The 17128-nt window shown below is 47.4% G+C and overlaps 2 protein-coding genes across 7 annotated transcripts in view; one reads left to right on the top strand and one right to left on the bottom strand.

Annotated features, from left to right (window-relative positions):
• The first annotated feature begins 21 nt into the window (after positions 1–21).
• Positions 22–12530, top strand: PHTF1 (putative homeodomain transcription factor 1). Of its 2 annotated transcripts, XM_065698341.1 has the most exons (18): positions 22–190; positions 255–311; positions 386–455; positions 975–1133; positions 1368–1527; positions 2832–2957; positions 3740–3899; positions 4943–5116; positions 5193–5270; positions 5934–6143; positions 6493–6621; positions 7292–7564; positions 7948–8079; positions 8261–8347; positions 9287–9442; positions 9864–9959; positions 10960–11085; positions 11484–12530. In XM_065698341.1, exons 1-18 carry the CDS (start codon positions 146–148, stop codon positions 11502–11504), a joined length of 2259 nt encoding a protein of 752 aa, XP_065554413.1. In that variant the 5' UTR covers positions 22–145; the 3' UTR covers positions 11505–12530. The 2 variants fall into 2 exon arrangements, with proteins under 2 accessions (XP_065554413.1, XP_065554414.1); XM_065698342.1 differs by lacking the exon at positions 2832–2957.
• A 2-nt stretch (positions 12531–12532) lies between these two features.
• The window catches only part of MAGI3 (membrane associated guanylate kinase, WW and PDZ domain containing 3), a 75690-nt gene continuing 71094 nt past the window's right edge, over positions 12533–17128 (bottom strand). For 3 of the 5 annotated variants that reach the window (XM_065698336.1, XM_065698337.1, XM_065698338.1), the window contains one exon: positions 12533–15949. In XM_065698336.1, coding sequence (XP_065554408.1) covers positions 14886–15949 — 1064 coding nt within the window. In that variant the 3' untranslated portion in view covers positions 12533–14885. Of the gene's footprint in view, positions 15950–16407; positions 16498–17128 lie in introns of all 5 variants that reach the window. The other 2 variants (XM_065698339.1, XM_065698340.1) reach the window with 1 other exon arrangement.

Here is a 17128-nt window from a genome sequence, read left to right as displayed (position 1 = left end):
TTGTGCTGCCTGCGCGGGGCGGGCCGAGGGCAGGCGGAAGCAGTCGAGCGGCGGTCTCCAGGGTAACAGCGGCAGGGGCTGCGGCTGGCCCCGGGACCGGGCCCGGGGCAGGGCCCGGCCGGCCCTGTTTAGCCCGCGGCCCCCCATGGCCGCTCCCGACGGGGATGCCATTTCCTGGTACCAGAAGAAGGTGAGTGCGGAGCGGGGGGAGCGGGCGCGGGTCCGGCCGTGCCCTCAGCCTCCTCTCCTTCCAGATCGGGGCCTACGACCAGCAGATATGGGAGAAGTCCATCGAGCACACCGAGATGAAGGTAACGGCGGCTCCCCCAGCCCGGGTTCGGCTCCCCTCGCAGCCGGTAACAGGCCTTTGTTTTCGTCTTCTTAGGGCTTAAAAAGCAAGCCTAAGAAAAAGGGTCACATTCAGCCTGATCTGATCGACGTGGATTTAATCAGAGGTGAGAGATGCGGGTGTCCGGCATCCCCCCACAGCCGTTACCGCATCGCAGCCTGGTGCAGGGCAGCCAGCACCTCCTCTGGAACCATGAACTGCTTGTCCAGGGCGTGAGTCATCCGCCTTCTGGCAGCAGCAGCACCGAAGCCCCAGATCTCAGCCTTGAGAAGGTGCCCGGTGCTCGCTCGCACCGGTGCAAAAGGAGCAATGGAAGCCGGAAAGCAGAGGCACAGGGATGCAGGGGGGAGTTGGTGAGAGCAGACTGGGGGAGGGAGGGGAAGGGGCAGCAGCCAGGGCTGCTTTTAGCCCTGTTGTGTTGGGGCTGTGTAGGTTGGACGAGTGCCTGAAGCTGGGCTGCTGTCCCCTCTCTGAACTGCAGGGTTTGCCCTTGGCCAAAGAAGAAGTCATAGAATAGTTTGGGTTGGAAAGGACCTTAAGATCATTCAGTTCCAACCCCCCTGCCCTGGGCAAGTTGTAAGTACAGAAATTCCTGTGATTCACTTGTTTTTCCTTTAATCCCAAGGCTCTACATTTGCTAAAGCCAAGCCTGAAATCCCCTGGACGTCACTAACTCGGAAGGGAATCGTGCGAGTTGTATTTTTTCCATTATTCAGCCAGTGGTGGATACAGGTCACTTCCCAGCGTATTTTTATGTGGCTTCTGGTGCTCTATGTTATGCAAGGTAAGGGTTGGTAGCAGCCTGTGCCACAATCCTTTCTCTGCAAGGAATGTGACATCAGTTTGTAGCCTGTCATCTAAAGCATCAGGATCTGCAACCTGCTTAACGTAGATGTCAGGATGTGTGGCACTAGTGTTTGCAGCAATACCAATAACATACAGCAAAACTGTGTTAAAGGAAGCAGAGAGAGGAACTGGCCATGCTCTTTTGCATTTGATACCGTTTTCTCCCTTTCAGTCATAGCAGTTGTGTTGTATTTCATGATGCCTGTGGTGAACGCAAGTGAAGTCATGGGACCAATGTGCCTTATGTTGCTGATGGGAACTGTTCACTGTCAAATAGTGTCTACCCAGATCAATAGACCTTCAGGAAGCAACGGGCTCAGCAGGCGGAGGAGGTGAGTGGGGTGACAGGGTCATAATGGTGGATTGCTCAGGGTAGAAGTTAATGGTAAATACCTTCTATTTCTATGTAAATGGGTCATTTAACCATTAATGTGTATTTTCTGTCTTGGTCATAATCTTCTCATAACCAAGACAAATAGTGCAGGTTTACCAGGCTGTGACGGGTCTTCTTCAGTTCTCAGTTGAACTTTCTAACATAGCCTTTTAAAAGCCTTTTCTTTGTGGCTAGGGGAAGGCATTCTCTGCAGAAAGGCAAACCAATCTGGTGTCCTGCTTTGCTGTGAACTGCAGGGAATTGCTGATGTGGACTGAGAACAGAGAAACAGGATAGAGATAGAATCATAGAATAGTTAGGGCTGGAAAGGACCTGAAGACCATCCAGTTCCAACCCCCCTGCCACGGGTAGGGACACCTCACACTAAACCATGGCACCCAGGCCTCTGTCCAACCTGGCCTTGAACACCGCCAGAGATGGAGCACTCACAACTTCCCTGGGCAACCCATTCCAGTGCCTCACCACCCTCGCAGGAAAGAACTTCTTTCTTAGATCCAATCTAAACTTCCTCTGTTCAAGTTTTAACCCGTTACCCCTTGTCCTGTCACTACAGTCCCTAATGAAGAGTCCCTCCCCAGCATCCCTATAGGCCCTCTTCAGATACTGGAAGGCCGCTATGAGGTCTCCACGCAGCTTCTCTTCTCCAGGCTGAACAGCCCCAACTTTCTCGGCCTGTCTTCATATGGGAGGTGCTCCAGTCCCTGAGCATCCTCGTGGCCTCCTCTGGACTTGTTCCAACAGTTCCACGTCCTTTGTATGCTGAGGACACCAGAACTGTGCACAACACTCCAAGTGAGGTCTCATGAGAGCAGAGTGGAGGGGCAGGATCACCTCCTTCGATGGCTGTGATGGATTCATTGCTGGCAGTTTGCTCATGTGGGAGATGTTACAGCCCATCTGCTAGATATTTAACTGCTAGGTGTCTGACTCAATTTAAACACTGGTACAAAATAGTTGAACACAGGATGATGGATGTGGATTGAGTTTTGCCTCCATTAGAGTTCTACAGCAAAGATTTTGTCTGTCGCATCTTTTGCTAGTGATACACTGATGTCCTGTGAGTATGTGCATAACGTCAGTTAATCCAAATAACATTTTACTTAATTTGGAACCAAGCATTCTGTCTGCATGACTGAAGAAAAATAGCATCTGAAAAGCTGTCCAGATCTGATTCAGATCTTTTAAGAATGACCTCAAAGCAGCTTGCTATGCAAATTTAATTCTCCTTTTCTCAAAAATCAGGAAGTTACGCAAATCTGGGGGTGTCGATGGGAACAGTTGGTCTTCTCCTGACAAAACCAGGAAAGAAGAGCAGTCAGAGCCTGCGTCCATTCTTAACAGTTTAGTTAGCATGGTTTTCCGAAGGAGGTATGTGATCTTCACTGGGTTTGTTATATGTCTGACACTGCAAACAGTTTGATATCTGGGTAATGAAGACAGAATGTGTACTGTCCCTGCTGTCCCCACAGGCTGCCAGTTAGTTTTGAACTCGAAGCGTGTATTGTAGGAGGCTGAATCCTCATGAATTTTTATTGTGTCCTTATTAGGAGATCAGCCCCTATCTCACAGTGTAGCCAAACTGAGTGTTCGATGAGCAGAGAAAGTGACAGAGCTGATTTCTGTGACCTGGTTTGAATGCATGTGCTCAGATTACTGTTTCACCTGATTTCCAGGAGCAATTGTGCCTTCTAGTTTCAGTTGCTTGGATAGTCATCCCGCTTCCCCACCTTCCTTTCTGTAAAAGTAACTCAAGGACCAGGAGGATAGATTGTTTGGGATAGTATGTTACTGTCTTCTACTGTTTTCTCAGGTGAGTTTCTTGATGAGAGGTCCTTTCTTTTGACAAGGATTTTTTGTCTTCTGAATTGCACTTCTTTCTTTCTTTCTATATAATAATAAGAAAAGATTTCCCTCTGGGTTTAGAAGTTTTCAGGTGCTATTAGAGTTAGAAAAGCAGCATCCAGGGAGAGTGAAGCAGATACAAGACCCTTGAACAGAATCAGGACACAAAGAGCCTGTCAACAGAAGACAATTACGTATTCCCTCAGCTATATTGTTTCATGTTGTACCTGGGTGGCCAGTGAGCACGGTGCTTTCCTCAAAGATTTTCTCTCTGACATAAAAGCATTTAATTGTATTTTCTCTCTTAGGATTAGAAGAGTGAAGTTGGTAGCTGAGAAAGGGACTGAGACAGAGAATAGTGTGAATGGTGTGAATAACGGCATTAAACACAGACCTGCCAGATCTGAATACAGGCTGCTGCACTTCAAAGAGAAAAAGAAGCTTTCTGATGGGGAAAAGAGCCAACAGGTACCTGCAGCAAAGAGCCATTCAAAGTCACAGGTTTCAGTATATTCTGTATGTGCCCAAAACCGTGTTGATATTTAACTGTGTGGTTTGATACAGCCTTCTTCTACTGATCTTTGCTTGCTTATAGGAAACCTAAAACCCCTTTCTTCTTCTTCTTGACTGAGCAGCTGACGTGGTGCTGACACTTTGCTGTCAGTCAGCATTGTTCAATCTGTTACAATAGTCAAGTATCCTAGAAAATGCCTGTATTGCCAAAGTGCTCGTTTGGTTGCAGAGCCTTCTGCTCACAAGGTGTTCCGTTAAAGAAGATTCTGATCTTCTTTAAGATAATGATTAAAAAATAAATGAGCCATTTTTCAAAAGCACTTGTGGAAAATAATTTGCCTTGCAAACGGTTCCCTGCAGTCACCTCTCAGTGGGAGGCAGGAAAGTAAAGACTGAAATATCCTTCGTGAAGAGAGTTAAAGCATGGTAACCTCTCTTTGAATCCCTACAATATAAAGCTTTCTGGAGTTACTTTTGGGGCTCCTTTGAGTTGTAAGGCATCAAGTCCCACAGGAAAAACTTAGATTAGAGCCTCTGCAGAGCACCACAGTGCTGTGCCATCCACACTCCTTCCAGGCATTTGGAGAGGAGCAGAGCTGGATGTGGAGGGACACAGCTCATGAGTTCCGGTCTGCTAGCCAGCAGCTTGTAGATGCATCTGTTCTCTTGGGCTAAAATTTGTTGGTAAGGCATTGCCAAGAGCTGCTGCTGCTGCCCTTTGCACTTCCCACCCATGTCCCAAATCCAGCTCCACCCCACCATGATTCCCTCATTACCTCTGTGGCAAGACAGGGGTAAAAAGTTAAAATTTGGGATGTCCCTGTGATGCTGAGTTGGATTCTCTTTCTGTGGAGATCATCTGCTGGCTTTTGCAGGTAACAAGAGATTACTGGGTGCAGCAGTGCGGCAGCAGCAATGGCTTTGAACCTTTGATGTGATGCAGTTGAGGCTGGTTCTTTAGCAGTGCCTTGGTCTTGTTTTGGCTGCTGTACTTCTAGGATGACTGCACCAACAGAGGCGGAGTTTCTGATGAGCTTTCGAGTGAGGAGGAGGCTGAAGCAATGGCACAACGGATCTTGTTACGCCAGAACCTGGAAGGGGCTTCCAGTGACAACAGCTGTGAGGAGAAGAAAGAGAGGCCTCTTGTTTCTCTGAACCAGGCTGTCTCACAGGTACCCGCGCTGAATTGATGCCATTTTCCACACTGTTTTTTGCTGTGGATAATAAGTTTTCCTTTGGTTTTGGCAGGTCAAGGAAGCCCTGAAAAATACCAGAGACTCTGATAGCGTCATGGAATCTGAACTAGAATCCACATTATACAGTCAGGTATGGCCATAAATACAAGAGTCAGAGGTTTACTGAGCATGGACAGTGCAGGGCTGTCCTCCCCATCAGAATAGACCAGTATTAAACAACAGCACTTCAGCATCTTCATATATAAGGTGTGGCCTCCCTGCTTGTTTGCAGCTTCATGAACTTTGTTCACAATTGGGAGTATAATACTCTGTTGAACAAAACCAGCCAAACAACCCAAAAAGTCCCGCTTGGCAGCACCGTTCAGGCCAAGCTGCCTCTAATTGCTTGGTTTGAATTCCTTGCTCTTGTGGTTTGGGAGGCAGCTCTGTGTTGTAACTGTAATAAATCTTGATTTTAAACAGTAAAAATCAATTTGTTCTGTCACATATACTCATTCACTTCCTTACTTTATCTTGCCCTCTGCCACTCCCACCACCTGAAGATGAAATAGAAATATATAGGCTATTAAATGCTAAATCTAAAAATCCATAAATCTAAAATAGAGATGAAATCTGAAAATGGCTTATGTGAAAGTCAGAAAACTTTTGCATTAAAATGAATGAGTCGGTTTTGATTTTGTCAAGTTGGGGAATTAATGCTCCCTGTGTGACTTAGGGCAGTTCCAGCTGCTGGTTTGGGAAGCTGGTTCTGCAGATTGGGTGTGCACTGTGTGAAGTTTGCTTTTCCCCATAGGATTTGAGGTCCTGCATTAATGTGGGATCCCGGAGCTGCAGTGTGATCCGCAGAGACTCCGAAAGTACTCGCCATGACTCGGAGACAGAAGACATGCTCTGGGATGATCTGCTCCACGGGCCTGAGTGCCGCTCGTCCTGCACCAGCGACAGCGAGGAGATCACTGTGAGGGATTCCAGGCGGGATGCCAAGGAAGATGTTTTCCAGCAGGTTTGTTGGTTTGTGCCCAGTAGCTGAGAATGCTGTGAAAGATTCCACACCCCCCTTCCCCCTGTATGCCCCTGAGCGCTGCTGGTGTAATGGGAGCAGCCTAATGCTGGATGAGCCCACCCTGCCAGCCGTGTTAATCACCTGGATGTCTGTGATGATCTAAGTAACATCAGTGATCAACTCCCTCCTCCCTGCTGCTGTTACCCTGACTACTGCTAAACCTAAAGCGAAGTAGTTCACCCAAACTGGGAATCTCCCCTCCCAATCTAAACACTTCCTAGGAAGAAGCATTATGTAACAGTGGCACAGAAATGATGGTACACCTTTCGCATTCTTTTCTGTTTTATAGAACCATTTGTTTTGGCTGCAGAATACAAGTCCAGCATCCGCAAAAGTGAGTGCACTCATCTGGGAAGGGAATGACTGCAAGAAGGTGGACATGTCTGTGCTGGAGATCAGTGGGATTATCATGAGCAGGGTAAGAGGGCTTCAGAGCATTGCAACCTCTCCCTCACACTAAAAAACAACCACCAGAAAACCTGACAATCTTTATGTGCAGATGTGAAGTGCAGGATAAAAGCGCTCCTTCCTCAATAGCCAATAGAGTTCTGCGTGTTCTTAACTTAGAATATGCACAGACCAAAACTGAGGAGGTCCTGTTGAAAACTAACAAATCCCAGACTGGTTTGGGTTGAAAGGACCTTAAAGCTCACCCAGTTCCAACCCCTGCCACGGGCAGGGACCCCTTCCCCTGGAGCAGCTTGCTCCAAGCCCCTGTGTCCAACCTGGCCTTGAGCACTGCCAGGGATGGGGCAGCCACAGCTTCTCTGGGCACCCTGTGCCAGCGCCTCAGCACCCTCACAGGGAAGAGCTTCTGCCTAAGAGCTCATCTCAGTCTCCCCTTTCTTTTCAATGAGTGCTGATTGCTGTTGGCTGGGTCTCTGCACTGTGCTCAAGGTGGTGGTTTTATGATTTATTGACTGATTGTTGCTGCTTTTGGAATGAAATGGATGGAATTATTTTAGGCTATGTCCTTTGAAGAGAAGGGGGAACCGAATCCTTGATTGAATTGATTCTGCCACCGCGGCATGCCTTCTCCTTGATGCAAAACACATGCAAATCATCCTGGTTTTGTTCCTGCTTGCCAGGTTAATGCTTACCAGCAAGGAGTGGGCTATCAAATGCTGGGAAACATCCTCACCATCGGACTAGCATTCCTACCATTCCTCTACAGACTCTTCCGCACAGACAACCTGGAGCAGATCTGCTCCATTTCTCTAAAGGAGCTTCTGCACATCTTCTGCGGAGCACCCGCAAGCACCCCCCTCATTGTTTTGTCTGCAATCAACTTCCTGGAAAGACTTTGCTTAACTTGGATGTTCTTCTTCATGATGTGTGTTGCTGAGCGAACATACAAACAGGTGGGTTTAAACGTCCTGTTGCCTTTCATGAACCCTGGCATGGGTGTTCTACCAAAACCATGCTGCTGTTGAAGATGCTGGCAAGACAAGCGTGTCTCAGCAAGCTGTGGTGTCAAAGCTGGTAACAGGTCCATGAGGTTTAGGGTTAGAAGGGACCTTAAAGCTAATCCAGCTCCAAGCCCCTGCCACGGGCAGGGACACCTTCCACTAGACTGGGTTGTTCCAAGCCCCAGTCCACAGCGACTGGAGAGGCCCCAGGGGCCCCTGTTAAGCTTTCCCAAGGTGCCACAGCCTTTCCTGCCAGTTACCACTAAGCGATCCCAAGCAGTCTCATTTGGTTTAGACTGATTGATGTTGTGTATGTTTTTGGTTTGAATTCGCAGAGGTTTTTGTTTGCCAAGCTTTTTAGTCACATCACATCTGCTCGGAAAGCCAGGAAATACGAAATCCCTCACTTCAGACTCAAGAAGGTAGAAAACATTAAGATCTGGTTATCCCTTCGGTCCTACCTAAAGGTGAGTTCCGAGCCAGGATTTGGTTGTCACAGAGGGCACAGGTGAGGCTCTCAGTACAGGCTCTTTGCTGTCCCTGGCAGCACTGCTTGTGTCACTGAACACGCAGAGCTCTCAGTGGTGAGCTTGGACCTCACAGCTCCACATCCCTCTCAGCCCTGACTCAGTGTCTTTGTTTTGGCAGAGGCGAGGCCCCCAGCGGTCCGTGGATGTTGTTGTGTCCTCCATCTTTTTACTGGCTCTTTCAATCGCTTTTATATGCTGCGCCCAGGTGAGATTTGAACCTTTTCCTTTAAGGAAGTAGGGGGGAAACCCCCAAATTACTGGAGGCTTTTCTTTTGCCAACCTTCAAAGTGCTTGAACTGTAGCTGTTTGTCAGCAGAATAATGCAGCGGGTTGTGTTTTGAAAAGTTTGGTATTGTTTAGTTGGTAGCAGACAGTAATTCTCTAGGTATTATTTCTCTCTGTTTAGATATGAATTCTCTGTCTGCAGAGGAAAGTCTGGGGGTTTATAATCATTAAGGACATCATTGGCTTTTGTGCATGAAGGAGAGGACTCTGCCCCGGTATCTCAAGTGTTCACAGGGCCTGTTACTGAAGAGGGCTGACTGCAGCCCCTTCTTTAACCAGCGAAGCAGGTCCATAGCTGTCACTTACACTTCACTAAGCCTCCTGGTGGAGTAAGCAGGGTTATTACTGAAGCAGTTTCTTGGTTTCTTTGATTTTGGCAAGAGACCCATTAGATTCTTCAGGCAAGTCCTTGCTACCATGGCACCACAGTTGCGGTAGCAGTGAGGTTGGTGGTCAGGAGCTACTGCCTCTGCTGTGATGGCTTTTTGTAAGCCACAGGTTTCTGGGGGGAAGTAATGACAGTCCCTGTGAGCACAGCCTGGGGAAGGCAGGATCAGTGCAGCCTGGCTGGGCTGCTCTGAGGCTTGCCCTTGGGACAAACACAGGGGAAAGACCATTTACTGCCCATTAACCGGCAAGAGGGAGGAAAGAACCAAGTGTCCTGTTCTAAGCACAAAGATCAGAATTCCATGGAAACAAGACCTTTTACTGTAACCTGGTTGCACGGGTGACTTGCACTCCAAGGGGAAAGGGTTCAGTAGCTCCAGAGCACGGATCTCTGTTCAGAAGGGGAGCAGAGGTAATGCTTTGGTGCTTTTCCTCAGGCCAGGCATGTTCCTTGTTACTTTTCCCATTGCAGGTTCTTAAGGGTCACAAAACATTTCTGAATGCAGCTTACAACTGGGAATTCCTCATCTGGGAGGCAGCACTTCTGCTCTTTTTACTGCGCCTGGCATCTTTGGGCTCTGAAACCAATAAGAAATACAGCAACATTTCCATCTTGCTCACGGAGCAGGTACCTCCATTTAGGTGGTTTTCCCTTTGGCTTTGTGGCGCGTTTAGATATAATCATTGTATTTCAAACCAGCTTAAAAGAATCCTGGAATCAAATCTTAAGTTAATTAAGTTAAACTTAAGTTAAATTAGAACTTAACCCCTGTGCTGGACTAAAGCTCTGTGCAGCTGGGGAGGAACGAGCTGGCAAAGCTTTGGACAGACCCAACAGCTAAGCCTCTGGCTGAGTTTTGGCTCTGGGTTAACATGTGCCGTATCAGTCACAAAGAGAATATGATCACTGCTGAATTCCTGTCTGTGGATGCATCGCTTCTTCAGCAGTGGCAACAGACTGTAAAACCAGCTCCAATTCCCACCATTAGAAATCACTTGGGGGCTATTGCTGGAGCGTTAACATCTGATCTGTAACGTCTCTGTCACAGATAAACTTATACCTAAAGATGGAGAAGAAGCCAAACAAGAAAGAGCAGCTGTCTCTGGTAAACAACGTTTTGAAACTGTCCACAAAGCTACTGAAGGTGAGCTGCTGCTCTCCCCAAAACCGGGGTTTTACGGAAGCAGAGACTAAAGACACTGCCTGGTTTTCCTCTTCCCATTTCTCTTGTCCTTGCTAAGGCAAGTTCCTAGAATCCTAGAATAGTTTGGGTTGGAAGGGACCTTAAAGCTCCTCCAGCTCCAACCCCTGCCCCGGGCAGGGACCCCTTCCACTGGAGCAGCTTGCTCCAAGCCCCTGTGTCCAACCTGGCCTTGAGCACTGCCAGGGATGGGGCAGCCACAGCTTCTCTGGGCACCCTGTGCCAGCGCCTCAGCACCCTCACAGGGAAGAGCTTCTGCCTAAGAGCTCAGCTCAGTCTCCCCTCGGGCAGGTTCAAGCCATTCCCCTTGGCCTGTCCCTACAGGCCCTTGTCCCAAGCCCCTCTCCAGGTTCCCTGCAGCCCCTTCAGGCACTGGAGCTGCTCTCAGGTCTCCCTTAAGGAGCCTTCTCTTCTCAAGCCCAGCTCTCTCAACCCGTCTTGTGCAACAGAAGTTCAGGCAATACAGGACCGTTGTGGTTAATTAGTCCTGCAACCATTTGATTAGTAGTGGCTTGCTGCATCGTAGATCAGTGAGAGGAGAGGCTCGTATGAACACAGCATCTTTCCTTATTGCTTGAAGTCATCTTCCTTCAGCAGCTTCAACATTGAAGCTTGTTGAGAGCAGCAGAGTAGGTATTTGGAAAAGAGCAGAGTCCGAGTCACTTAAGTTAGCCCAGGCAGATTCTGCAGCCCTTTGGATCAAGCTGCTATGACACAACCAGAGTGGCAAAGAAGCCTCCTCAGATTCAGCAGTTAGGAAATGCCTTTGAGCTGGGAGGCCTGAAATAGAGGGGCAGTTTCTGTACATATATTTAAGAAAGGATACAGAGGGAGTGCATGGTTGGCAAGGCTGCCAGGGAGCTCGTATTATGCTGAAAGTCAGAGGATTAATAGCTTCTGATGTGGATAAATACTAATGGACTTTTTTCCCTGGTCTCTTCAGGAGCTGGATACCCCATTCAGGCTCTATGGGCTGACCATGAACCCGCTAATTTACAACATAACACGCGTTGTAATACTCTCTGCTGTCTCAGGTGTTATAAGTGATCTTCTAGGATTCAATATCAGAGTAAGTATAACTCTGACCCAGACGAATGCGTCACTTGTGCCGCAGACACACTCCTCTGCCCCAGCAGGAAGGTCAGGGTTTGAATTAGGCTCCTGCTATGGAGTAGTTCAGAGAACAGACCTTGTACCCCCCTGCTCCCCCTCCCAGCTCCCTGAGCCAGATTTGGGGGGGGAACGACGAGTTAAATTTCAGCCCTGTTCAGGTGTGGTGCCCACTTAATGCCATTGGACTCCTGTGTCGTTCCCTTTGGAATGAAGACACAGTCCTCCTGGGGCTCACACTTAAATTGGAGCATTCAGCACAGGCTGGGCAAGGAGACGGACTCTTACCTGCAGCTGAAACCCCCTCAGGCCCCATCAGCTTTCAGACCCAGACTCACGCTCACGATCTCTTTTCAGTTATGGAAAATTAAACCATGAACCGACCGGACAGCGGCACTCGGCCGTCTCCATCTGGCAGCCCGACCAGAGAAGAGAGCCAAGAGCCTGGGCAAACGCAGAGGTGTTCTCCAGCTGCAGGTTTTAACAGGTTCTCAGCGTATGTACCAAAGGTTCTCCCTCTGCTTTCGTGTTCTGCAGCAGACAGAATGAACGGGGCACCCTGTGGCATATGCACACAGCAGAACAGAGTTAATGGGGTCAGACAGGAGGAGCTGCGCTGAAAAGAGCAGAACTGGGCGCAGCCTGCGTGGAGCAGAGGCCACCAACAGCAATGTGAGTGCCCTGAGCTCTGGCTGGAGGGGCAGTGATGGGGCCACAGGTGCCTTGTCCTCTGCATGTGACGTGAAGAGCCAGCCCTCTTGGGGAGCTCCTGTTTGAGGGCTCTGGAGCTACACTGAGATTCATGTGTTTGAGCATCCTCCAGTGCTCTCTCAGACTGATTATGCCCCAATGCATTTACCTGACTGTGCTGAAGAACATTTCTTTTCCTTCTAAGCTCAGTGTGCTTGAGGCCCTGCCTCTCTCCTGAACTTCTGCAGCAGGCAGTGGAATGTGATCTGCACAAGATGAATTCTGCTTCTGTGCTGACAACCGAACAGTAACAGATTCGTGCCCCTTCGCTGATGCTGGGTCTTCTGCAACTGAACAATGCTCACTTTTTGCCAACCTTAGTTACATGAGAACAAGGCTCCAGCACAACCGATGGGTAAAGCCTTTATCAGTGTATTCTGCTGTGTTCATTCCCTGTCACGTCTTGTTCTGGTGGTGGAGGGAGAAGCTGCTGCAGGTCTGTGCTGCAATGGTGCACGCAAGGGGAGAAAGCTGCAGGGAGGACCAGTTCAGCGGGGGAGATGCGGCACAGGCTTCCTCCTCACGAGCAGGTTAATGCTTGGGAAGGACATAGGGGGGAAACAGAACGTTCTCAAGGCATCTGTTAAAGCCACATTTCCCTTAACTGGCTCTAATCCCTTCTATTTATTATTAATAAACCAAGCAAAAAACGGAGGAACTTTTCATAGCTTCATTCTTTCACAGAAGGGGGGAGATGGCAGAAGAAGTTCTGGTGGTACGTCAAGTTGCTTACAGCTATTTTCTGTACAAGGAGAAGTTGCTAAGAGGTAAAAGGAGATGACAATTTTATATATCAAAATGTACAAATAAACCTACAGTACAAGGATTTCAGCAGTAACAACCGTCTCTCTACGACGTGATCGGGTTTGTAATACCTCTGGTATTTGAACAGGGAGGCAGGGAAACTTCCAAGAATAAACTGCATTTGTTTGCTGGAAGAGCACGGTGGTTGTAGGTAAGACCTGGGTCAGGGATGCAGCTGGTTTAAGGTTATCACACCACTGAAAGTCAACCAGGACTCTTATTTTATACAGTGCAGATCCAACAGGCCAGGAACTGGAGTTTCTTTTTAATATCTATATAAAAAATAATGAGCGATTTACAGGTCTCTCTCTAGGCAGAACCTCAGAAGTATGTATAAAGGTGCTGTACAATATATAAACATTTACACCCAGTACATCCATACATTGCTTAGCATTCCAAGGCCACGTCGCTAAGTCATCGGATACAGTCGGAACGGATACAAGTTCTATGGAAAGAGAAATCACACACAAGGAGGACACTAAATCAGGTCACAGTAACAGAAAAAAGAGGTGGTTATGACAGGGAGAGGGTTTCGGTGGTGTTAAGTCACCTTGGTATTCAATGTCTGAATGTGTGACTGTGCTCGGTGGTCAGGGCAAGTGCATACAACTCCACGTAGAACAGAATCTCTGGATAAGAATACATGGTTAATATCTACACAGGCTACTTCAAAGTATTAAATATCTTCACAGTCATACTCCCCAACGGGGGGTATTTGTATGTATTATGCTACACAGCAACTCTCAATGGATCACCCGAGGTCCAGCAGCAGAGCACAGTTCAGCTCGGCTCTAAAGCCGGCTTCATTTCCAAAGTCTTTGTTTGAGCAGCATCTGTGCTGCTGAAGGATTCCACTTGGAACTGATTCCCTGTGCTTCGCTACGCTTTAGGAAACATTTCATGTTTCAAAGCCCAAATGAGATCTTCACTCATTCAAACAGCAAGTCCTAATAGTCTGAATTCTGATGTGAGTACAGAAAGTTTGGCCTTTGACACCTCCTTCTCCAGACTGCACCAATGGGCTCCTCTTACCACTTTTTACAGCCCCTAAAAACCCATCAGGAAATCGTCACTAACAGGATGAATAAAACCTCTTCCATTTATGCAGCCTGCTGTTCTTCCAGCTGTCGGACTGATGCATCCGGTGGCATCACTTCTCTCTTTAAAACAGGTATTCTAGCCCAAACAATAGATATTAAGCCTCATGTACCCTATATATCACCTATTTAGTGCTCTTAGAACACGTGTTCAAAGCAAAATATGGGAGATGTCCAATCCACGCAGGCAGGAGAAGCTGGTTCTGTCCTAAAGGTCACCTGGTTTCATACAGAAGGGAAAAAATCTGATTCCCAACTGGCATTACGTGAAGTAATTCTGGGATTCAGGACACAGCAGCACAGCGAGGCTGAAGATGCACACTCACTGCTCACGCTGACGAAGCGCGCTGAGGGTACCACAAGTGAACCTGAAGGGATGCTGTTACTTAACAGAAAGCAGGATTTTCAGCTGTGTGCACACAGATGTTCTAAGCATCCTGACGAGCCAAGAAAACAAAGCCATTTTGCTATGGTCATAACAAGCAAGTTTACAAACCAGGGATTATGTCAAATCTAGTTTTTACTTACAGGATTTTGTGGTAGGTATAAAAATGTAAGAAAACCTCTTAATTGAACAGCATCAGTGGCTCGTTGCTGCCCTGGAATCAACAGAACCAACTCACCCATCATCTTACTGACCCAGTAAGAACATGGGTGCTTCCTTGTGTAAACATGCAGCATGCTCTGGAGCAAACACCCACTTCAGACACTTGCCTTTTCCATGACTGGAGTACATAGGAGAAGGATTAGAAGGACTGGATACAATGGGCAACTTGGCACAAGAACAAGGAGTGAGTCATGATCACATCTGCGATACAGGCATTAAATAATTTGTTCAGGACCTCACAATACTATCAGAGAAAGCCGTAGCAGTGCAACGATGAGCAGCAGAACACCGCCTTCAAAAGGGCAAGGGGACAGCAGCTTAGGAAGTTTCAGTTAAGCAATCCAAAAGGTCCTTCATGCAGCTGAGATAATTTAAGAACAAATCAAATACTTTCCACCCTCTAACCAGTTTCTGGGAGAAAAAGGACAATGTTGGGCAAAGAAACGATGCTTTTAAATGACCGCTATTAGAAACGTGATTAAAACAGGTTCTAGAAAAGTGTCAGGCCCATTTTTCAGCCACAGTTGCTGCTGGGGTGACTTTACAGGCGCTCGGTACCCTCCAAGGTCCAGGAGTGATTGGTGTTTTCTTGACTGGAGAACTACTCTCAGACTTGGAAACTCCATCATCTTTGGTTTCATCGGGCAGCTCCATGTGTCTCTCTCCATGTGTAAAAGGCTCCTGTATTTCCAGCCTTCTGTGTTTCTCCATGGAAAGCAGTGGAATATTGGAAAGGCTGGAAGCCTTGAATCTGCTGGAACTTGGCTCTCCAGAGTTTGACTTCTTCACTTTTTCATCCTCAGGTGTGTTTCTCCTAGAGTCACTGAATGGAAGATGGTATTTGTCAAACTGTCTCTCTGGAGACCACCCTTCCCTCTTCCCACAAGGTTTCTGCTTTGTGTCTTTCCAGGTGACTCCAGTTTTACCACTTCCACCTTTCAATTGCTCAGCAGCTGTTTTATCACCACCAGCTGTTCTGTCTTGATATTCCTGTAACCTGCTGAGCGTTTCTATGCTCCCTTGCTTACCAAGATGCTTGTGGGGACTGGCAGATCTCCCTGGATTTCCATTGGAATACTCTTTTCTGTTCTTCCCTGTTTCTGTGGCTTTACTCTCACTCTTTCTGGAACCCTCAGGTTTATGGGAGAGATCGCCATAGGATTTTTCAGGATCCCCTTTCCTGTGGAATCCTGCCGGAGGGTGGCTCTCAGCAGCCCCAACCTTTTCTGGACTTGCTGATCTGTCTCTTCTCGTCTTCACTTCCAAAGTACCTTTTGTGATTTCAAAGCCAGGACTGGAGGGACATTCCCATCTGTTCTTCGTTCTCTGGGGAGAAGACTGAGGCTTCCTCTCAAACTGGTTTTCAGTTAAAGTGCTTATCTTTTCAGGCACAGTGTTCTTTGCTTGTTCCAGTTTCTCAGACAGCTGAACTCTTGTTAAAGCTTCTCCTGGTACTGGTAAATAACACACTTCTGATGGGGAAGCAGAATGTGAAGATGAAGATAATGGTGACTGTTCTTCATATATTACATTTGATGAAGATGGATTAGAACTATCCCAATCACCTGGAAGTGAACAGGGAGAGATTTGATTGAATGACTGGAAAAAACAAAGTACAAGATTCTAAGTACTTTAGAAACGTGCACACTACTGAGGTTTCAGGAGGTTACAGGCGACCATTAAAAAGGACTACGTACTGGCATACTCTTAAGGTCTTATTTAGTCAGTTTTCTCTATTACACTGTTCCACAACCTACAACAACCGTGAGGATGTGATTTTGGAAGGAAACCCTTAGAATGCTGGTGTGATCTCTGCAGGACTGACAGAGTCTTGGATCAGCACAGCTTTAGAGCCTACACAGCAAAACTGCAAAGTCCCTGACCTACATTATTTAATGCAAGGAAACCAAATGAACTGAAATTGTTATGCTAAAGGAAAACTGAAACAGTGAAAAGTTGAGGTTATTCATAGCTTTGCATTTTAATAATAGGAAGAGATGAAACACAAGACATGCAGATTTACCAAGTCTTTAAGGAAAAACCAAGAAAAGCACTGAAAGCCCTTAATGTTGCTCAGGTTTCACGTAGGGACACAGACTGGAAGGAGCCAAACCTGAAGGAGGAAGAGAAAAAGCCCAGAACTATATACCAAAATCACAGAGTACAGCAAGCAAGATTTCAATCAGATATGTATGATTAACAGCGAGACAGGAGACAACAAAACCCTTCCCTTCTCCATCGCTGCTGATCTAAGTTGGTTAACCTCATCTCAGGCCCTACTTTGGACAGAGGGCTGGACCAGATGGACTCATCTCTATCTCCCCCCTGGGAGGTTAAAACCATTCCCTTTGACCTTGTCCAAAGCCCCTCTCCAGGTATCCTGTAGCCCCTTTAGGCTCTGGGAGCTGCTCCTAAGGTCTCCCTGGAGCCTTCTCTTCTCCAGGCTGAAGAAGGAATGAAAGCTCTTCTATCATTTTGTGTTTCTATCTCCGACTCAGGAGATTTCTGTGAGCAAGAGGGCCAGGAGTGATTCTGGATCACTACTGAGCATCCCTCATGGCTGCAGGATAAACACCATTTGTCAATGCTGAAATTATCCTATGCTTACACAGCTGTAAGCAGAGCACTGGAGGTGCTTACACATGTTGTCTCTTTCTCTTCTAGCTTGTAAATGCTGCTTTTCAAGAGGACCTCAGCAGAAGCTCATCAGAGCACAAGGAAGGCTACATTTCACTTTCCCCCTT

Source organism: Lathamus discolor, chromosome 19 (assembly GCF_037157495.1).
Source record: "Lathamus discolor isolate bLatDis1 chromosome 19, bLatDis1.hap1, whole genome shotgun sequence".
NCBI classification, from domain to species: Eukaryota; Metazoa; Chordata; class Aves; order Psittaciformes; family Psittacidae; genus Lathamus; species Lathamus discolor.
The sequence above is the reverse complement of the archived record's forward strand: the minus strand, read 5'-3'. Positions and strand labels throughout refer to the sequence as shown.

Bases quoted from the DNA above. Each gene is read 5' to 3' on its own strand.
- PHTF1 (XM_065698341.1), top strand. From the start codon at position 146: ATGGCCGCTCCCGACGGGGATGCCATTTCCTGGTACCAGAAGAAG. The intron at 1,134-1,367 runs GTAAGGGTTGGT...TCTCCCTTTCAG, and splicing joins GGTGCTCTATGTTATGCAAG to TCATAGCAGTTGTGTTGTAT. The intron at 5,271-5,933 runs GTATGGCCATAA...TTTTCCCCATAG, and splicing joins AATCCACATTATACAGTCAG to GATTTGAGGTCCTGCATTAA.